The 22,962-nt window shown below is 38.2% G+C and overlaps 1 protein-coding gene across 4 annotated transcripts in view; it reads left to right on the top strand.

Moving 5' to 3' along the window:
* Positions 1–22,330, top strand: part of EFNA5 (ephrin A5) — a 209,323-nt gene extending 186,993 nt beyond the window's left edge. For 3 of the 4 annotated variants that reach the window (XM_054054303.1, XM_054054304.1, XM_054054306.1), the window contains exons 3-5: positions 13,846–13,911; positions 14,296–14,376; positions 19,378–22,330. In XM_054054303.1, the coding sequence (XP_053910278.1) occupies positions 13,846–13,911; positions 14,296–14,376; positions 19,378–19,499 (269 nt within the window). In that variant the 3' untranslated portion in view covers positions 19,500–22,330. The remainder of the gene's footprint in view (positions 1–13,845; positions 13,912–14,295; positions 14,377–19,377) is intronic. The other variant, XM_054054305.1, reaches the window with a different exon arrangement.
* The last annotated feature ends 632 nt before the right edge of the window (positions 22,331–22,962 follow it).

Genomic DNA, 22,962 nt, shown 5'->3' with positions numbered 1-22,962 from the left:
CTATCTTAAAAAAATAGTAATTGAATATTAGCATATCTCCAAGGAGCCACATAGGTTAAACTCTGCATTCATCTTTTGCAGTTTTTAGGCTGCTTTTGGTTTAAGAGTAAGAACCATTGCTTTTATGAAGTGCCTTTTTCTACAAAGTCAAAATCTCACAGCAGTGCACAGAAGCCAATTCTATAAAGGAGCTAAGTAGAGTCTTTAATAGAGAGAGCTAGGTTGTAAGCGTTTTTGTTCCCATGGAGCAGATAGATTTGGTTCCATCTGTTCCATATTCATAACAAAGGAGCTCACTTGCAGGAGGACAGACTTCCCAGGAGTAGCATGGTAATGATCTTTTCATCATAGATTGAAAAGATCTGAAAATGGTCACTTCAGCTCAGCAGAAAGCAGCTTAGCACTGATAACGCTTCAGACCTGCTATTTTTCTGCAGCTGTGTTTTAATATGCATGTTATTTTCTGAATCAAACGAAACACAAATATAAACCTTGATTGCCCCTGCCCGGAGTCCTTCTGAGGAGTTCAGAATGTTTTCTTAAACAACAGTGGAATTAATTGTTACAAAGACAGGGTCAATTTTTTTGTTTGCTTGTTTGTTTAATGTTGGTATTAAAGGCAGAAGTGAAAAATGATTTACTGCCAGTCTGGGTTCTCTCTCCTAAACTTTTCTCATGATCTCTACTTTCCCTGCAAGAAGATTCTGTGAATGGGATATGTGAAATCCACAAAATGTGTGCAAAAGTTCCTTGTTGGGTTTCATAATTAGAATGCTCCAGTGCCAATTTTGATCACACACCTTGTGGGCTTTACAAAAAACAAACAAAAAAAGAGCTTAGTCCAAGAAAAAAATATGCTTATTTCTGCAGGATATTTCGCAAGGGGAGAACAGAAAAATGCAGTAGTATACCACTAACACTTCTACTTGGCTAAATAACAGATTATTTAGTGACCCCCTAAATGGTGGACTGAAAGTTTCCAGAGATTTTAAAAATTACCTAGGAGCACAGAATGAGAAGTATCCTTCTGTGTCATGGGTTCTGAGTATGTAGTCTCTGAAAGAGGCCAGGTGACAGACCCAGATTTATTATTGTCCTGGCTGGAAGTCTTACTGGGGCATGCTGGACCCCCATGTGCCTCCTTGCTCCAGGGTGCTTGAAGCAGCTGTGAGAGTAGGACCGGCAAGCAGCAGGTGTATATAGCCTACCTTAACTGGTACTGCAGAATCCATATAGGCACACTCAGGGTTTTTTTGGCCTTCCAGCTGGCAATAGTGTATTCTATAATTCAAAGATGTGTATGAAAGCATCTATTACATTTGTTGTTTAAGACTCCAGATCAAACTTTACGCACATATTTGCAGATCTGATGCTTCCAGCCACCTCAAAGTGAGAGATTTGATCTCAGAATGGGGTTTTGTGTTTTGTTGGTTGGGAGTTTTTTTGAGTGCTGCATATTTTGCTGCAGTGACTCGAGAAGAAAGTACATGCATTTCAAGTGGCTCTTACCCTTACTAAGGTAAGTGAGGATGTATCTAGTCTTCTTTGAAGAAAGTTGGTACGCTGAACCTGCTGTTAAATGTGAGGCAAATGAGAAGCATCTGATGCACAGTCTCATGCAGCTCTGCACAGCTACCAGAACTATAAGCAGTAGTAGTAGTAGTAGTAGTAATAATAATAATAATATTGTAATAAAATATATACAAATATATGAGTTAGTGCTTCCACCCCTCAATGTCTGTATGTGACCACAAATGCTACAGAGCATACAGGAGGGAATGGGTCCACAGGTAGGAGGAAGCTGAGCTCAGGAACTGAATTCAGGAACACACAGATCTGGGATCAGGAACTACCAGACAGATGAGGTCACTCAACATGGGCCATTGCAGAAGAGACCCTTGTGATCTCTCATTTTATACAAAGTATGACCTATAATGGGATGGAATACTCAGTTGGTCAGTTTGGGGTCACCTGTACTGCCTGACCTTCCTAGCCGATGCAGCTCTTTTCTGCCAGCTTGAGGATGGCCTTTGGTTACTCTAGGGATAAGTATAAGCATTGGCCTTTTTGCATACCAATGCCCTGTGTTATGACTTTTAGCGAAGAATGCTGTCTCAAACGCACGCAGTTAGTTTTCAGAAAATGAAGTTACTTATAGGAGCTGAGTTGCTCACAAAACTGACTCTAATTTAGCTAAACCACAACAATTGATATGGAGTAGCCAGGAGTTAAGATACAAATGTAAGTAGATCTTCATGGTTACAGAGTATGGGATAGACTGTGCACTTCACTGGTAGGGTTGCTTTAGTATGACCGCGCTTGGGGTCTCCAGACACTGAGGAGAGGAGTTACTGTGTGGTTGAGAGAGATACTGTGTGGTTGAGAGAAGTTAATTTGACAGAGTTTTTGTCCATCTGCTTTGAAGTGAGATGTGCATCAACAAGGACTTTTCAGTAAAGTGTGTTATCTCATATTGTTTTCCATATGTATGGATCAATACATATCCATATGTACGGATCTTAGAGATGCATGGGAAGCACTATTAAAAGCTGCTCACGACTTGGTTACTTAAGTTCCTTAACTAGTTAATGTATACAGAATAGAGGAGCAAGCTTACAGTAGGGAGGTGCTTGCTTAGATCAGAAAGCAGTATGTGGAAAATAGAAATGAGAATTTCCCAGTCTGCTTGGGAAGATGGTTAGTGTGAAACAGACTTTTCTGGAAGAGCGGTGGAGAAATGCTTCAATTATGAGAGAACAGTTGTTAAAGCATTCAGGAAGAAAAAAGCTAGAGAGGTAGCTCTGTGTTTCTGCAGTCTGATGCAGTACTCATTGCTTTTATGAACTACTCTCCAAACCGTCAGAGCTTTGGAGTCCCAGCTATGGAAAAGTATACAGATATATGTCTAATTTTGAGTTCATCTGGGAATGATCACTGGAAATAGGACCTAACATCCTGTGGTATACATTAATATTAAAAAAAAAAAAAAAAAAAAAAAAAAAAGAAGTGCAGAAGGAAATAATTTGTGGCATAGTAAAATGAAAGGTTAGTTATCCCATGGTGTTTTAGACTTTCCCACAGTCATAGTTATTACAGTCTGCAATTCTTTTCTGGCATAGGTGAGACTTGTCAAATTCCTGACAAGGCAGCAGTTCTCCTTGATGAGGTTGTAGCTATTCTCACATAGGTTAGCTTTTTTCTAATATGGATTTCAAAGACTGAGTACAACCAGTGACAGCGAACACAAGCTAGACAAGTGAAAGAAAAGAGTAGGGATCTAGAAGTTTAAATAACATTGCTATCTCCTGATACCTTGGACAAATTTTGGTTAAAGAGAAGACTACAGCTTTCATGTGTCCCAGAATTTTTCATGGTAAAGGCAACAAATTGAGAAATCCTTCTAAGGATTGGAGGAGAATTTCTGACTTGTATGGTGGAAAGGTTAAAGGTTCAGTAGTCCCTCTGCAGGACTTGAGCAAACTGGAAATTCGCCTGATAAAGATGTACTGTTATTGCAGTAATATAAGTGCTGGCATCTGTATTGTGTTTGTACTCTATTCAGTCATGGCCTGGGACTCTGTCATAGTAGGTGTAATGAAACAGAATGTCTCTGCTCTGAGAATCTTCGATTGTCGAAGTCAGAGCTTGATATACAGTGGACTATTCATGTGTTTCACAAACATTACCTTTCTTGTTTCATATCTGTTTTCCATCATGCTCAGATTTGGATTTATCTGTATAAAAGCTGACTGTGTACATGAAGACTTTTTTTTTTTTTTTAAGGGCTGTACTAAGATACTGTTAGAACTTTGCCAAGAGAAAAAGCATTTCAGAAATCTCTTGAGGAATGGTATTCTCTGTAAGCAGCGTGTTTGCAAACATTTGTGCATGCATGTGCACTAAAACACATTCAAACTTGCTTTTTTCTCTCTCTTTGCCTTCATCTTAAATAACAACAAACACAACTTGTACTCTATGCTTTTTTTCTAAATCTTCTCTGATCCTGAGTTAGTTTGTTGAAGATCTCTTCCTGCCTTTACATCTTCTCCCTCTTGTGCAAGACATAAGCAAAATATTTTCTTGCTTTGCTTAGGTGAGTCAGATGAAGTAAATTTTCATGTCTACGGATGCGTCACACTCCTAGCACAATACAACGTTTAAAATTACTTCTGTATTTTTATAAACTGACAGGAATTACAGGCACAGCATAGGAAGCTAGAAATGTTTCAAACTATTTTAAAGATAGTGGCAAGCCCATGAAAATTGAGAATGGAATGTGTCTCCCTTCTTTAATTATAGTGTCAGCAGTGGTAAAGCTAAACGTGGATAATATGTAGTCCATTAGAGTATATGAGGTTTAGTAACATGATACAATACCCACAAATTCCCTGTGAGTGAACATGTTGCTTTAAAGATCAAAAAGAGAAGGTCATTACTAACAAGACTATAATGTCACTTCAAAGGATTTATGTATGTCTAGTTTTTAGAGATGGAAATTAGCAAAATGGATAGCCTACTTGAACAATAACATTTAGTTTTAGCGATACCAAGGGAAAATCAAAGCACAAAAGTACTTACGAAAAGTATGAGGAGGATATATTTTTCTCTTAAGTGCTCTATTTGATAGTATTAACTTGGTTTATTAGCAATTTACTCTAATACAGTCTTAGTGTTGTACAATATCTGTATTTGGTTTTGTTAATGCCACTGGAAACGGTAATGAGATCTTAGGCTTTTATTTCATTCTGGTTAATAAGTGTGGGTTTGTTGCAATACAAAAGTATGACATCAGTCATTTATATTGTGCTAGTGCAGAAATGTTAGTCCTTATTCTATAGTATGTAGTTTGCGTTTACAAAAGAGAAACTTTTATGAGAGAAAGGCCGGCAAATATTTCATGTGTGAGCAACTGTATGATCAGTTCTTCATCTGTACCTCCTTATATTTCACAGAAGCTTACACGCTACTTCAAGTCCATTCAAAGTACGATATGCCTGTCATTTATTTCCAGCTGAGCTTTGTTTGTTTTTATATATGCGTGGCTTGATCATACTAAGTCCTATGACTGGAGGCTTAATTAAACTGAAAGTCCATGATTTACATCTCCTACCATACAGATTGTTTTAGTATTACTTTCATATGAAACCTACGTTCAATCCATGCAGCATTCAAGCAGATATATGAGCTGCAATGGATAAGAAACAGCAAGAAAAGTATATTCTTCCTGGCCAAGCAGTTGCAGTGAGACGGTTAATTCAATATTAAGTGCTAATGCAGAAGCAGTAACTGTGTGTTACTTTCTTTCAAGAACTCTCACTAAAATAATATTTGTCTGGCAAGTAATTTCCACTTACTAGGCTATTTTTAGGGGGTCTGAGAAATACAATCACTTGTGAGATAGGCCATAATAATCCAGTGTTTTTACACAGTGCAAAGCCAGTGAAAATTAGGTATAAAACATTAGGAAATAAAAGTAGTATTTCACGATGTGTTTGTCGTGTTGTATGCAGCTATTATCAATTCTTTTTCTCCATTGCTGGGCACTTACCGATTTATATTTTGCAAAAAGTGCAGAATATAAGCCTGTGTATGTGTGCAGGCATGTATATATACACATACAAAGATGAATACAGGGAGTACAATATGATTGTTTTTACCTTCACTACCTACAGATGTAGTTGAGCATGCAGGAATGAAGCAAAATATACATTTGTATTATGTTCCTTTTTACTACTGTGGATTTTCAAACTTCATTTGGAAGTAACTATAGTATTTTTGCCTGTATGAAGCCATAGGCAGTATTAGCTGTGAGCTTGTGTCTCTTTTGCTTGTTTGTTTACTTATTTGTAAAGTAAACATCCTTGTTAGGTAATTTTCTTAGCTTTGAAATGTTGCTGGCAGTCCTAGATCAGGTTGTTTTCTAGATTAAATTCTCTGTTGGCTTGAAATTTCTGAGTCTTTTGCTCAGTAATTTTTTTTGGTCTTCTCATCTTGATGATAACTAAATGCAGAGACGGTAGACTTGGCGATAGCAAAAGTACAATTAAGTTTAGGCATGATTTATTGAAGAAGTGTGCTTGGTAACAGAACAAAACTTTTGCAGATATAGTACAATGAAAGAGCAGGCAGGCAAAGATTCTTTCTTAAATGAAACTGAAGTATTGGTGAAAGCTCATGTTTCCATAGGACCAGTATTTATCTGGCCTTATTTTTTTTATTTTAACACTTGAAAGAAGTAAATGATCCGTAAATCCTGTCACGTAGCTTCTTTTTTCATAATTAACTTTGAAGACCCCTTCATTGTTACTTAGGGACAGGCACATGTATGGACATGAAATTGTGTTTTATTGATTCATTAAATTATAACTGATTTTTTCAGTTTTACTGTTTATGCATATTTGTGACTTTTTTCAATCTAAACTGTGAGAAGAATATTAATAATTAATTCTGCATTTACCTGGCTAATTTGCATACATTTGTCTTGTATGGTAAATCACATGAAAACCTACAGGGTAAAGGCTCAGCTCTTCTAACAACTAATAAGCTATTTTTTCTTTTGACTTGCACAAATTGAGAAATATTGCCTGTGGCAAACATAATGGAAAACTGCATTTTTAATGCTCTCATGCATACTCATTTTCTTTACAAAGAAAGAAGCAGATGACTGTTCTTACAAATAAAACGTTTTAAAGCTCTATAGCTGACACAGGATATTGGATGCTAAAGCACTTCAGATTGGTAGAGTTATGGTTTGTAGGTTGTGTAAGGTTACCTAAGTATTGGATTTGACTAATGGGAGCAGCATTATGCAGGAAAGGGCTAGAGGCACATCACAGCTATAAATATTTTCTCCTGAAGAGATTGTCTGTAACTTCCAGGACTAATTGAGTAGGACTGTGTAAACACAAGTTTCTGATTTACAGCAGACAGTGTCCTGTGTGTGGATTTACAGTAGTTTCTCTCTTTGTGGTCTCCGGGTAACTACAGAAATTACCTTTGACTGGGCAGTAGTTGTTAGGTGTGTACTCCAGCTATTTGTGTATGGCATCTCTATTTAGAGTGCTGAGGAGAAGCTCAAAATTATGTCTTTATTGGCTTCCCAGTTTGAACCAATATTTCTGTTCAGTGCTTGTGGTTGAGCAGCACCAGAATTTGTATAACACATAAAAGGTGCTGGTAGTAGTGTATCTGCAATGAACTGACGTGAGATCTTGGTAGGATTTCTCAGATCTTCTCTACAAGGAGACCTTGTTTGCTGGATGTCTGAGTGAAGAGTAGAAGAAAACATTCATCACAGTTTTCAAAAATATATTGGGAATAAACTTGTCTCCACAGCGTTTCATGAATACTGCTTTATAATCCTTTAGAGAATATACTCCAAGAGAACTGGTAATACAAACTTAAGATATAAACTAATAAGAGAATTGTCATCTGCAGAGTATCTGCAGGGTATTATATCAGGGCCATGTGAAGATGTTGTGAGAGGTTTTGGATTTCTGCATAAGGAAAGGATGTTCCTTTCCCCCCTTTCTAAAATAAAGATGCTATCTGACTGACTTAGAAAAATGGAGCGCTATTTGTACACTGAATGGTTCTGGTTTTGCTAATAGGGGCCATAGTGGATTGTGCCTTGAATATTTAGTTGTAGTGCTAAATGAGGATATGAACTGCATTTACGATTTTTTTTTATTTTATTTTTTTTTTTCAGTTTAGCAAAAGGAGCAATGCTGTAGTTAGCTAAGAGTGAGTGAGGAGACAAGTAGAGGAAAGTACTGATTACATATGAATATCAGGAAATAGGAGGTTGAGACACTTTCTATACGGGGCATCCTAACTGCTTGCTCTTAGGTTAGAAACTGAGCCACAGAGAGTTGCCGGAAAAACTGTGCCTGTCTCAGGAAAGAAAATACTTAATTACAGTTTTTGTCACGTGACTAGCAGGTCCAGATAACCAAAATACTTTCGAAAGTTTAATACCTTTTCTTTTTTGTACATCTACTTTTTAATTAGTTTATTTGTAGGTTGATTGGGCCATATCTTGACTCCTTTGGGGAGCTCTGGGGATTTAACAGTGCATTCAACCACAAAACTGTTGGGGAGAAACCCCACACTGTTTTCTGTGTGTGCTACTTTTTGTTCTCTGTCTGTGGCTTCCTGTAGTCATTGAATAACTCTGCTAAGTCTTATCAGGTTGAAGAAGGGCCTAACCTCTTATTTATATCTAATATATTAAAAATGTGCCATGTGTTTTCTAGCAGAGAGCTGCTTAGAAGTAGGATGAAGGGAACCATTGGAATTTTTTTCCATATTTAAATATAGCTAGTAAATGCTGAAATATTTATGGTTTGGCTCTAGATGAGGAGAGAATAATTTTCTGCACTGTCTGTGCTTTCCTTACAGGGTATTAAAATGGTAGCCAGAAGTGGTTCAGAGAAGAGAAATTTTCTCATCTAATTTGTCTTTATGGGCCATTTTTGGATCCAGCTTGGATTTAGTCCTATATGCTGTAGTTCATTGCCTGGTTTGGGTTTTTTTTTCTAGTTCAACTAGCAGAGATGAAATTTTCATCTCAAGAATACAGAGATCATTACTTGAATTTCTATTGAATTATGGAATTTTCATATTAAAAAAACCCCAAAAACAAAGAGACCAAACCAGTTATTTTTATAAGCATTGAGGCATTTTCATATATTTTGTGATTTCAGAGGGATTTTATGGTGCATTTCCTTCTAACCCAAAGTTTTTTGTAACCATGAAAATCTAAAACATTTAAAAGAGAGATACAGGAGATTGTCATGAAGTTGCTGGTAAAGGTGAGGTAGGGCAGGGACAGAGTGAAGTATCATAGGAATTGTAATGGAATATAGGAACTAACAATACTGCAGAGTTACTCTTCTATTTTTCATTGTGATTCTCCCTGACACAAACTAAACCAGTCAGACTTTTTCTATTCTAATATCATTCATGAAAAAAAGAGGGTATAACCTCCTTTGCTCCTTATAAGGGACATGTTTTCCAAAGCTTTCTTTTTGTTGTGCAGCAAGGTTTCAATTGCTTTTTGTTTTCTCCTTGGGAATTTTGGCCTTTGAAATGGAAAGCGTTGCTTGAGACGGGTTCTATTAGTGCCAGAGGCTTCCTGCTCTCAGAACTGGCCTCTCTTTTATAGCTAATGTCACCTTCATAATGGACAAATAGAAAAGCCTTATACCAAAGCCTTAGGGGCTAAGCTGGTTTTGTGCAGAAAGAAGGAAATCTTTTTTTTTACCACCTAGAAGGAGCATCTTTTCTTACAGTGTAGCTAATTTCAGTGGAATGTAGCGATAACAGCAATAGTTTGCCTGGGAAACAACTTTCAACACATCCCAGATGACGAAATGCAGTTCTCTTTCTCCTTTCCGGAGTTCAGCAATGGTGCTCTCTTGCAGGCATGCAGGAGGGTGTAAGGTAGTTTGCCAGACTCTGATGCACTGGAAACTCACCTTTCCTTCGAAGTAAAGCACCTTAAAAACATTGAACTTCATTCTGCTAATGCTTTGCTCTTTCCTATCCTTAGGTCCTGAAGTCAAGACTTGAATTTTTCCAGTTGCGCTCAGTTTGGTAGGAGATTTTTGGTTTAAACTGATCCCAGAATTTTTCATTGAAACCTGAGTCTTTGTTAGGTCCTGGCCACAGCATTACTTCTGCTCCAGAGAGTACATGTTTAGTATTTATTCTTGCTAAATGTTAACATCTATCATTTGTCCTTTCTGCTGTGTTGCTTTGGTCATTTGGTGTTCCATCATCAAATCACCCTGATTTAGAGTGTTGTCCTCTTCAGCCAGAGTTTGCCATTAAAGCTACTTTAATGTGGAAGAGTAGGACTTCAAATTCAGTTCAAGCTTTGACTTATTAACTCACAAAGAAAGCCAGATTTACTGAGGACTCTTGTCCTTTGTTAGTAGAGAGCAAGTGTGATGTGCCTGACATAAAAAATTCTTGAGCTTGTTGCTGAAAGAGGAGAGAAAATAAATCCCAGCTGTTGCCATCGTATCCTGGACATCTTAGCCCAACAGGCAGTCTTCTAATAGGATACTGGTGAAAATATTGCAGAATAAAGAAGGCAGAGAAGAGAACAGAATGATACCAAGAAACTTTCTGCAGTGTTATGTGAGAAGAGGACAGATAATATGAGCCAACCTGACTCTTCCTTGTAGATCGTACATTGGGTCTTAAGGCAAATACTTCAGCTGGTCTGGGGCTTTTTTTTTAAGATGAAAAGGAGAAGGGAAGAAAAAAAAAATTATTGCAGTCATTCAGCTTGGCGAACAGTTCTTAATTTCTCAGGAAGGCCCAAAAGGTTGCATTCTTTCCCTTTATCACCTTGTTCTTTGTTGTTGAGACTGCCACGAGAACAGAACAATATGTCATTTGGTTTGTTCTCTTTTTTAAATTTATTTTACATTATTATTCCTTTTGAAGAAGTAAAACACTGTTTGAAGAGGAATCTTTCCGGGTTTACTGCTCAACAGTACATAGTTGTCCTGGAAAGGAAGAAAAAACAATTTTTCATACTTATTGCTAAAACTGCTTCAGACTGTGGGATTATGAGTTAAATGCAACAGGACTGCAGCTCATGGTACAGTCTATAGTATGCAAACCCATGTGAGGACTGATGGAAAAAGGCATAAGCAGGGAACGGATTTTAGTGTTTTCCTTCCAAAGAACATAGCAAATCACTGGCTGTTGTTTGCTCTGAAGTGTGTGCAAGTAGGAAGTGTACACATAGAAAGTTTATATGTACAAATCACTAATTTTCTGTTTTTTCTAGATAGAGTTTTATTAGCTCCTAGCTGTCCTAGCTAGTCAGTGGTTTTCGAGTTAGTCACTGACTAACAGGGTATTCTAATAAACAGCAATGAGCCGAAACATTTGTATTTTACAGACATAAATAGCAGCATGTAAGCATCAATGTTAAAACTTGCTTTTAAATAAATATGTGTCATGATGCACTTCTGGAATAATTTCTGAGTAGGAAAAATCTGTTAGTGACTACTGTATGGACTCCATTTTGGCTAATGTTGGAAATGTTATTTCCACCTTTATGCTAGTAATGTGGTGATGACGATAGGATTCTTACCTTTTGAGAAAGCTACAGCTGCCTTTTCAGCCTGAACAAAGCATTTAGCCAGCTGCATGTGTTCAGTGAGGGCCACAGAAGGGACACCACTTCCTCAATATAACCACAGAGAGCAAATATCGTGCCCTAAATAACACACCAGTTACTGCAAATGTCAGTAGAGGGAGTTTTTCTGACTTTGATTTAGTAAAAGCCTCCAGCAAAGCCAGCTGTTAACACTTCTTAACTGCTTGTCATTGTGAGGGAGGAGGCATCATTTCTACAGGCTTTTGTCTTTTGATTAAAAGAAGGAAACAATTTTCAAGCACTTCCCAACAGGTGCAGAAACACAGTATTAGTTATACTGGACTCCTACTTTGCTCCTATTTTGCATTGGTACAGAATTTGCTAGTACTTTTCCGTACGTTCTAGGGAAAAGCTGACCCCTGTGTTAGAAACGTTATCAAAGATTAAGGGAATCCATTTAAAATTAGCTAAGAAACTCTTAACATGTGAGCTTAGCATGAGGACAGAGAGTATGCATTCGTATATCTGTGTATAGATAATTTCAGTTATTTGTCACGAACAGGGACAGAATTAATAACAATTGATAAAACAGTGATAAACAGAACAAACTAACAGTTTACCAGCCCAGTCGTCTTTTGTCAAGCAAGACAGAATCACAGAATCACCAGGTTGGAAAGGACCCAGTGGATCATCGAGTCCAACCATTCCTAACACTCCCTAAACCATGCCCCTCAGCACTTCATCCACCCGTTCCTTAAACACCTCCAAGGAAGGTGACTCGACCACCTCCCTGGGCAGCCTGTTCCAGTGCCCAATGACTCTTTCTGTGAAGAATTTTTTTCTGATATCCAATCTGAACCTCCCCTGATGGAGCTTCAGGCCATTCCCTCTTGTCCTGTCCCCTGTCACTTGGGAGAAGAGGCCAGCTCCCTCCTCTCCACAACCTCCTTTTAGGTAGTTGTAGAGAGTAATAAGGTCTACCCCTCAGCCTCCTCTTCTCCAGGCTAAACAACCCCAGCTCTCTCAGCCGCTCCTCATAAGACTTGTTCTCCAGCCCCCTCACCAGCTTCGTTGCTCTTCTCTGGACACACTCCAGAGCCTCAACATCCTTCTTGTGGTGAGGGGTCCAGAACTGAACACAGTATTCGAGGTGCGGTCTCACCAGTGCCGAGTACAGAGGGAGAATAACCTCCCTGGACCTGCTGGTGACCCCATTTCTGATACAAGCCAAGATGCCGTTGGCCTTCTTGGCCACCTAGGCACACTGCTGGCTCATGTTCAGTCGGCTGTCAACCATTACCCCCAAGTCCTTCTCTTCCGTGCAGCTCTCCAGCCACTCTTCCCCCAGTCTGTAGCGCTGCATAGGGTTGTTGTGCCCCAAGTGCAGGACCTGGCATTTGGCCTTGTTAAACCTCATGCCATTGGTCTCGGCCCAGCGGTCCAGCCTGTTCAGAGCCCTTTGCAGAGCCTCCCTACCCTCCAGCAGATCCACACTTCCTCCCGGCTTAGTGTCATCTGCAAGCTTCCAATAGTTGCCATTTTCTGCAAACAGCAACTTGTTCTGCTGTCCTACATAGGTTTTTTGACTAATGAGGGAGACCAGGCAATGAAATAAAACTTACTTTGGGAGTTCTTCAGGCAATATTTTTCAGCTGTAGCTTTTGAGGATTCTTGCAAGGGCAAAAAAAAGAAGTGTATGCAAATGGTCTTTTACACGTGAAAATCTGCATGCACAAGTCAAATTGCTTGGTTGCCAGTGTACCTGTTGAACTACCAGCCAATTTACAGTTCCAAAACTGCAGACATTGATGATAGTTACAGTCCTGTGAAAGTCCAGTCTGTGGTGGCCTACAGGTATGTTTCGCTATGATCGTGTATTTTGAGGCAAGCACAGTTCTAGAAAGGAATTTTTCGCAGCAGCTCTTCCTGGGAAAGAAGTGGGTGCTGACACTAGTCTTACGTGTATGATCTATTGTATTAGTGCTAAATTTGTTGTTTCCACTTACTCTTCTCTCCTAGTACAGTAAGTGAGCTTAAAATGAAAGAATTGGGGATATGATGATGTACAGCAAAAAGAAGGAATAAGCTGGGTTTGGTTTCTTAGCTGTATAATGTGTGGACTCATGTTTTGACTGAAGCAAGGTAAGTATTTTCTCAACAAAGGCAGATGTATTGAAGCATATGGAGGCTGATTTTGCTGTGGATTTAATGTTGTATTTGTACTTCTGCATAAGCAGATATTTTGTTCTATTTTTAGCATTGTCACCTTCTGTGTAATTTTATTTTTTCATCCCTTTTTAAGAGTTCCTGAAGCCTATGGCGTGATGTTTCAAGACTAGCTTTTCATCAAGTGTTCTTGATTAGTCTGAAGTGTAATTTTTTAGACCAGACACCTGCATTACAGAAGAAACCATATTAAACAACCTCTTGAGAAAAGGTGTAAAAAGGTGAAAGGGGATAATGAAACATTAAAAGAACCATGTGCTTCACTTCTTCTGTGTAAAATAATCAAAAAAGGGGTGAGAATAAAACCTGCAGTTTTTTCTCTGCTTTTCCATAATCAAGCTACTTTGTGCACTTGAAGTCCCTACCTGGAGAGGTTGAAATGTGTTCAGACTTTTAGATGAAGGGAAGAGAAAATATATTTTAGTATAGCACAAAAGATTATTTGCATTTTCACTGTCTTACTCTTCCACTTGTCTTTCCTTCTTCCTCATTCACAGCATCTGCGATCCCAGATAATGGAAGGAGGTCCTGTTTAAAGCTTAAGGTCTTTGTGCGACCAGCAAGTAAGTTCTTCAGATTAAGCTTTCAAGGGTGGCTTTATAGTGTGTGCTTCACTGTGTGGTCAGGTAAACAGCAGTAAACCTTTTTTAAACTGTTAAATCTTGTGTTTCTGCTCTATACAGCAACATTGGTGTTATGATTTTCACCACTTTTTCTTATAATTTTTCATAAAGCTTTGTTTTAATTACATGGCAGTTGCTAACTTGTTTCTTAAACTGTTGTACAAATGGAAGACTCTACTGACATATGGACAAGCGCCACAGACTAAAATATGGATGTGTTTAATTATACATAGTAAACAGAGAGAAAAAGAGAAAAAAAGGAAAGAGGGGAGTTGAAGGGTGTCTCACTAACATATTTGGCTGTTATCTCTATTTTTGTTATAGACAGCTGTATGAAAACTATAGGTGTTCATGATCGTGTTTTCGATGTTAACGACAAAGTAGAAAATTCATTAGAACCAGCAGGTTAGTATTCTTAGAGAATCTCTTGTTAACAAGTGTGTGTATTCCTTTGGTGCTTCAGTACTTTTTTCCCTCTTTTCTCTGCATGCTTTGCATGGTACAACTACTCTAATTTTGCACATTTCTAGCAGTTCTAGTACCTCTTACAGCATATTTCCTGTATGTTTGTTTAATGCAGAGAAGGAAAAATGATGCTTTATTTGTTTTTTAGGTGACCTGGCTTAATAAAATATGATGTGTGCCAGTCAAAAATTTTTAACCAATATACTGAAGTCACTGGCCCATCCAATCCAAACACCCAGTCTGTTGGCAAAAAGCTATGTTTACTAACAGGGCCCAAAGTTTTAGAAATAAAGTTAATGGACACACTTCATTTATTATATGGTTGTGAAAGACTTCTGGATAAGTGGAGCCACCGCTTGTTTAATGCTGGTGCATGACGCAGGCATACAACTGACAGAGTGTTTAAGTAAGAAATCGGTCCTTCAAGATTATATACTTTCTTATGTATCATTTTTACATCCATGTGTGCACACTTATACACACTGATATATATATATAATATATATACATATATTTCTGATATATATAAAATTCTGTCCTGTTTTTAATTGAAGAAAAAGTATGTTTTGGGGCACTTGTCTGTCTGTTTTCGCAAAACACTGCCTTAACAATAAGAATAATGCTTACAGTGATAAAGCCCCTCACCTGCCCAGGGCAAAGTTGCATTAACCTCCAGCATCAATCAAGTCGATGTGTCTCTGTGTGGAAAGTGCATGTGTATTGTTTGTATGGCTCAGGTTTATGAGAGACAGAAGCATGTTTAATTCTAGATGTGTGAGTAGTTTCACCAGCTTCAGTGGGATTGTTTATGACATCAACATTATGTAGGTTTGTAGGAAAAGTATTTGCAACAGTAGTATTACCTGTTTGTTTTATTTGTACCTACACATTGGTCACACATTGTTGTATTCAAGCCTCAATAATTAAAATACACACTTAAATAAATTATACCAGAAAAAAACTACAAACGTGCTGTTTAGCACATACCCAGGAGAACAGATTACCAAGATCTACTTTTTTTTAATTTTCTTTTCCTCTTAGCTGTTTGAAAGATACTTCCCATTTGGTGTGAAGTAACGTTATTTTTTTGCAGTTCCTTTAACTAAAGCTTATTATTCATAAAAAAGTAAAAGCAAGGCATTAACAAGTTATCCAGTTTTACCTATGGATATACAGTGGTTTTGATTATTTTTCTCTAAGAGGATTTTGGGGTTGAGAATCAGAGATGTTTCTAAGCAAATCTAAATGCAAGGAGAGTGCAATTACAGTAGATACATTTGTACATTTATTAGCAGTATTCTTCTACAGAAGGCATTAGAATTGACTTTCCTTTTCTCTAGGTAACCTGTGTATCAAGAAACAAAATGCATATTTTTATATTTTGCAACTTGCTGAACACGGACTAATTCATTTCTCCTGAAACTGGTTTGCAAAAGAGATAATCTGAGTCATAAATGCCTGATTTTAGTGAACTCACGAAGCATTGTTTTTCAGCAGTGCTGCTCATTTCCCACTGAACGTCTCTGCCTCCCTAGCACCATCACAAAAACAAGGCAGGCAAAGCAAGGAACCAAAAATCATACAAAGAGCTTCTTTCAGGCTGAGATGAAATACTATTTGTATTACCAGGAGGAAATAATAGCTTTAACAAGAAGGTTTGGTACCTAAAAGTTCCCATTCCTGACACCAGTGTATATTTGCTTTATTACTTGGATCAGTCACCATTACATAATCAGTCATTCCCAGATCTGCCAACTGCTTTTCTGTTAATAGACTATTCTGTTCTTAGACTTGTCACAGCCTTGGTAGATCTTGTTGGTGTGATCTATATTGTGTACTGATTTACTAGCCTCTGACATGCATCTCCTGCTTCTGTGCTGTCCCTTAGCCTGCCACTGTCTTCTTCCACAGTAGACAGAAGAATTCGGAGGCAGGAGGGTCATGTTCAGCAGCCACGCTCCTTTTAAGTATCACCATTTGTCTGATTTTTGAACCGTTGTAATTTCACTGGTTTTGTTCACAAATTTGTAGGGATCTGTATCACGCTTGTTTTGGAAGTGATGATAGTAACTGGCCCTCTTCCTGTCCTCCCCTTCTCTTCCTCCTTAATAATAAAACAAAAAGTCCCTGAACAGAAATTTCAGCTGTGCATATCAGGAAAAATTATACCTAAAGCATACTATGTAAAGCTCTGTGATCTGGAAAATTTATGTCTATCAAAATAATTTTTGCTAATTACTGCTAGCATTTCCAATGCTTAGCAGCAACTTTTCAGATTTTATTTAGGAATGTTGGCCTCTTCATCACTTACCTTTGGTGTTTAAAATAAAACAAAGCATATTCCCTAAGCATTAAGGACTCTGCAGTGTTATAATTCTGTACCTCCAAGGAAAATCATATTGTAAAGTGATTATGAGAACTACAGGTGAATTGTGTGCTCTGTTGTATGAGTAAAGAGACCTTGGGACTACATTGACAGAAAGCCAAGATGATTGCTTGAAAGGAACCTCTTAGTTTTACATGAAGATTAATTCTCCTGTCAATAATGGCTTTATAAAAATGGCATCATAGAAGATTTCTGTATTTTTCAATTAAGAGAAGTGGTTTTTTTAGGTTAGGGCTTTTTCATTGAGGTTTGGGTTTTGTTGGCTTTTTTTGTTTGTTTGTTTTGTTTGTACTTTTTTTTTTTCCCTTTGCAGTGACCAGTGTTCCGGTTGTTGCAGTATCTTGATAGTCAAAGAGAATGAGGATTTATTTCTGCTGTACAGTGGTTCTGTCCTATTGTGTTTTAGTGCTGACTCATGGATGCAATTAGGGCAAAACTGTTGACAAAACTGTTTGTCTTACAAATTGAGACTTATTTGCAACTCTGTTGATGATGCAAGTGGTAGAAGGTAATGCATATCATTCTACCCTGTAGTTTTAGTTCATCAGCAGTGAGGAGATGTTTCCAGATTGGGAAGAGCTGATTCCAGATATATGAATGGAAATAGAGCTGAGAGTTAGAACAGAGATACTTTTTTCCCTGTAACTTCTTAAAATATGATTTAATTAGGAAGCTGCTCTTGTGAAATACTGTATTCGCATTGCAGCATCACCAAAGCATTATAGTGTAACTTGGAAGGGAAACATGAAACAGCTTTTGGTACTGACAGCTACTGGAACTAGCATTTTTGAGAAGCCAGTATTCACTGAAGTTTTTAGATTCCCTTGGAATAACTCTGGAGGAAAAAATACTAGGGCCTCATTCAGGGCCAAAGTGTCTGGGAGGGTCTCTCTGCTGTACATGATGGGGAGCTGTAACCAAAGTGATTCCAGCCAGTTGTTCTTACATCACTGGGACTTTAGTCTGATGATGATGTCCCTTTCTTACAAATGTGAATGTATTTACAGCTAATCAGTGCTTGCTTTTCATGCTTTTGCCTTGAGCAGCACTGAAGACCTGTTGATAAACCCAATGGGATTGTAGCATTAATTAGTGCTGGAGAAAAAAAATGTGATAGATTGTTAATCCAGTTTCCTGTGCATCATGCTGTGTAACTGAACTGGGGCTGAAGAGCCTATTAACCTAAATTATGCCAAGTGCTCTAACTGCTTTTGTGGTAGGTGTCAAGGGTATGAAGAGGAGGGAACTTGTTTCTAGCTAAAGCTAAGTAACATGCAAGGCTCCATGCCAAAGCAGCATGGTGATCCCAGTGTCCTGGCTCCTGCTTCGCTTAGTGCATTTAACTGGAATTGCATTGCTTTCACCCAGTGTAATCCTAGTAGTGCAATTGTTGAGATGGGAAATATATGTCATAGATATGTCAACAACTCTAATAAAATGGAGGACCTTATTACGGTAAGTTGTGAGATACTATTAATTTTCCTGAAAATATAGGCACTCTAAAATAAGTTATAAATACACTTCTTGAAATAGTTTAGTTTATTTTATCCATTTAGAACTAAAGAAATTCAATCCTAGAGCTGACTTTTTCTGGCAAGCCTCAGACAGATTACTTTTAAAATAGCCAAATTAGATAGCTCTGGATACAGAGGGCTTTGCAGAGAAAAATACCACACCTATAACAGCACTGAAGTTGAATTTGATTTTAACTGCCTGTTTTTATGATACAAGTGGTAGCTTTAATTTACAAAAACTAAACAGAGCTTTATTCAGTGTCATAAAATTATTTTCTACTGTATTCCCTTCTGCCACTAATGTGTAAGCATGTTTTCCCAACTCATCAGGTTCTTTTTTTTCATTAGTTTTAGCAGCTCATGTTTAAATCTATATTTCATGTGCCATGAAGGATAGTCGGTTATCTATGAGGTTTTCCAGATTGAGTATGTATTCTGTAAATTTGGAGATTGTAATCTGTTAGTCTTTAAAGTTCTGTTTCAAGAAGGGGAGGTTGGTGTTATACCCCCTTCATATCCCCAAATGTTGTCTACTTCAGTGAAGATCTTACGCATGGCAGTGTAATATATACTTGGGCTTATAGGCTGTCATTTCAAATTCAAGAACCAAAATCTGTAACTCAGTAAGGGGATTAAATGCAAAATTAATTCTGAGCACATACAACACTTCTTCAAGCCCTTTTGAAAATCAGGTGTTTTTATTTTGCTTCTTCACTGTTGACATTGGTATGTAATGAGCCATGTAAAGCTAGAGCTACGGTGTTTTATTAGAGGAAGAATCTTTCATTCCTCAATCTGCTGAAATCAGACTTACTTTCTGCTCCTCTGGTCTTCAGTTGGAGTTTTGCCAGCGAGAAATGCAGGACTTAGCCCCAAGTTGGTTACATAATGAGGTATTACACACTTGTGAAAGTCAATGGCAGCACAAGGTTCATTGCCCTATTTCATAAAGGCACTGAAATCTACTTACGGTTGTCAGCTCAGTGAGAGTTTATTAAGGATGCAAAATCTCATTGGAATGTATGCTTTCTATTTGAACAGATGATACCGTACATGAGTCAGCCGAGCCATCCCGTGGTGAGAATGCGGCACAGGCACCAAGGATAACCAGCCGGCTTTTGGCAACTCTATTGTTCCTCCTGGCAGTGCTTTTGATATTATAGCACAGTATGCTTCGGCAACCTGTCGCAGAAAATATCAGGGTCTTGGAACATCAAAGATCCACCTAACTGCTCATCCCAGGAAAGGGACTTTATTGTTTTTGCAGATGTCAAATCGTTATTTTTCCCGTTTTCCTTTTCTTCTCCCTTTTAGCCTGAACTCAGCAAAAATTTGAAGGGGATAACTAGCTTCAGCACCCATCCCTACCTACCTACCCTGTGACTTTCTTAACCCCTCTGTATAAATAAAAGGACTCCAAATGAAAATGCCAAACTATAATAGTGACACTAGTGATTCTTATTTTCCTCTGCATTCTCCTTTAAAAAGTCATCTCTGTTAGCCGTGTCATCCATATGTGGGCAAGGAAGAATAGTGGTAGATGCAGTCAGTAAAGGATAAGGGAAGTAAGTGAAAGCCTGGGAGAGTTTTCCTCTCTGATACAATATTTATGCCTTCTCGTTCAGGACTGTAGGGTGATCATGCAAGGCATCATACCACCATGTTAGGACTGGAGGGGAAATACTAAGAATGGTTATAATCTAACACTACATCCTCGATTTCTAAATTAACAGGCTTCTGAAAGGAAAAGACAATGTTTATTATAGGATTGTCTTGAAACCTCTTTGACAGTACAATTTGTGCCCACAAGTAGGAGTACTCTCTTTAGTGAGAGGAAGAAGTTAGTTATTTAGGAATGTTAGCACACAGCAGGCAAGGTCAGATTTAGGAAACTTCACTGGGGGTGTAAGTGCCTCTGTTATTTCGTTTTAAGGGGATAATGCACACCGGATTATTTTATTTTAAAACAAATCACCGTGGTGCTACAATTTTTTTCTTGAAATGCAGAGGCACTTGAGCAGAATAAAGTGACCTTCCCCAGCGCTGACTTTAGTAGCTGATAGCCTTGGATGCTGCTCTGGTTGTTAATACATGCCAAGAGAGGACATCAGTGGCCAGAGGAAATGTGTTTGGGACACAGGATCTCCAGTGTGCTCTTGATTGTCTCCCCTGCAAGTTCATCAATCATGGAAACTTCAATCATCAATCATGGGGGTGGGCGGGCAGAAAACAGATGTGGAGTATGAATTCAAGTGTTGATTTTTTGTGTTTTCCTCTTCCAGCGCAGTTTGAAGCATAGAGGAAACATGTTTATCGGTCAGAGATAAACTAGATGGGCTCCCAAAGACACAACAAAATATTTTTTTAAAAATCCAGTAGAATAGTAAATACATTATTTAGATATACTTTATGCTGAGAGTAAGTATATATGCTTGTCCTATTTAAACATGTGAGAGAAGTGGTAATCCTTGATGCAATTAGGAGATGGGACTGTCTTGTGCGATGGAACTAGGAGTGGCCCTGTTTAAGGGATCTGAGCCTCGGCTGACGTAAAACTTCAAAATTTACCAGGAAGCGCAAACCGTGGGGTGTATTTTGGCTAGGCAGTCATGGAATTTGAACTGCTAAGTGTAATCAGGGAAATACCAGATGAAGACTAAAACAGAGGTTTTTTAACAAAAGCAATGATAGTTACTGTAAATGTGAAACAAAAGATGGAGCTCCTTCAAACAAAACAAGGGTTTTCTATACCAGTTGTGATGAAAAAGTCTACCGTAATGAAGTGGACTGATACTATTAGTGGACAGCACTTTGTGGGCTTTTTTTTTTTGTTTTTAATGAAGAAAAGCTTTCCAGAAGTTGAAGCAGCCCATAATTCACAATAAGGAGGAAACGGAGAAATAGAGTTAAGATGTAAAGGGAGATTTTATGCATGCTAAACTATGACTTGGGCTTGCCTGATACCATACAACATCGTCATTAATGCAGGGCCTGTGCTTGCAGGAGAAATGTAGGAAGTTTCCTGTAGTGTGAAGTGCACATAATGAAAATACCAAGTTTAAATGTCTAGGGAAGTCATCAACTCATTGCAGGCTGTCTGGTGCTTTTCTCTCTTTATCATGGATATGCTTGATACATACACGAATACTTCTGTATGAAAGAATTAAAAAGTTTTGGATGATGAGCTTAACCAAAATGCACCTTATCAAATGGATTATTAACCAGAGTACAGGTACTGTTGCATCACAGGTAACCATATTAAAACAGTTCATAACAATCACAGGCAGTCATACCAGTAGCACCAGTTTCAGGTAGAAATGGTGACTACTTTTTTCATTCTTTGTGTCTGAATGATGTCAGAGTTGAAGATGTACATTTATACACAGCAAATTATTTTCACTAGTGTTACTCCTGGTGAAATTCAGCCCTTCATTTTATCACAGGTCCTGGCTGGGTAGATGAGGGACAACACGAGTGACGCAGCTGGAAGGCAGGTCCCTGCACTGCCTGGGGTGGCTGGGAGTGTACCACCACTGTCAGTTTGATTCTTGATGGCATCAGGCAATCCCAGTCGTAACAAGTATATAAGTGCTGATGGGCTTTCTGTTGCATTGCAAACCTCTGAATGCTTTAAATGCAGATGTTGGTGCAAATTAAGTAGACTCTGCTCTCTTCCCCTTTATCTGCTCCAGCTCAAGTCTGAGGGACTGATTCTCCTCAGTCTGGGTGGCTTACTTACCCCCATGACCTGCACTCCTGTGTGCCAGGCATTGCAAGGTGAAGCAGGGAAAATAGGGATCAGTCAGTTTAGTGGATACTGTGTATCCTTTAATAGTCAAGGTAACATTTCGTGTTAGTTTAGAATATTGTTTTGTATTGTACTTACTTGGATGGCAAAGGAAAGACAGATAAAACTTAAAGCTATGTTCTTTAAATTCTGTATTATTAGCAACCTCTGTTGTATATAGTGTTTGATAATAAAGTATTAATTTGATTCTTATGTCTTTTGTAAGTGAGAACAATAGACTTTCAGGATATTAAATTCATGTGTTGATTACAAGACAGAGCTTTGAAGCATCAAGTGTGATCATGGCTGAGAACTGAGAGATAAGTGGCCATGACACTGCAGCATACAGGACTCATCTTTGAAAAGCGTTCATCTGTTGCAAGAATTCACAATGTCAAGACTTGGAACAACATGACTTTTGATGATCAGTGTTTTGTCTTCAGTGTTTAAAAGTCTGATGTTGGAGCCCTGTGGTTTCTGTCTTAGTTTTTGTTCTCTTGTATCATGTTTGTTTCTCAAAAGGCTTTGGGGATATACCACCTCTTCTTTTGTTCTTTGTTTTTCCTTTTCTTTCTCACCCCCCACTTTTTGCTTCTGGTTTTGTATCCATGAATAGTGTCATGGATGATATATGTATGTACTTGGTTCCAGAAGAACTAGAAACAAATTTGAGAGGTACTGAGAGTAGATGAGTAGATTGTTTCCTTTCCTATATAACTGTGGAAGGAAAGTGGTTGTATTTGTACCTGTTGATTCCCACCCTAGCCCTCAAAACTGAACTTAATCCATTGCCTGTGAGAGAAGTGATTCAGCCACTTTCAGAGGCTTAGAGTGCTAAC

This window comes from Cuculus canorus, chromosome Z, assembly GCF_017976375.1.
Source record: "Cuculus canorus isolate bCucCan1 chromosome Z, bCucCan1.pri, whole genome shotgun sequence".
Lineage (NCBI taxonomy): Eukaryota > Metazoa > Chordata > Aves > Cuculiformes > Cuculidae > Cuculus > Cuculus canorus.
Note: the sequence above shows the minus strand (reverse complement) of the source record. Positions and strands in the feature narration are given on the sequence as shown.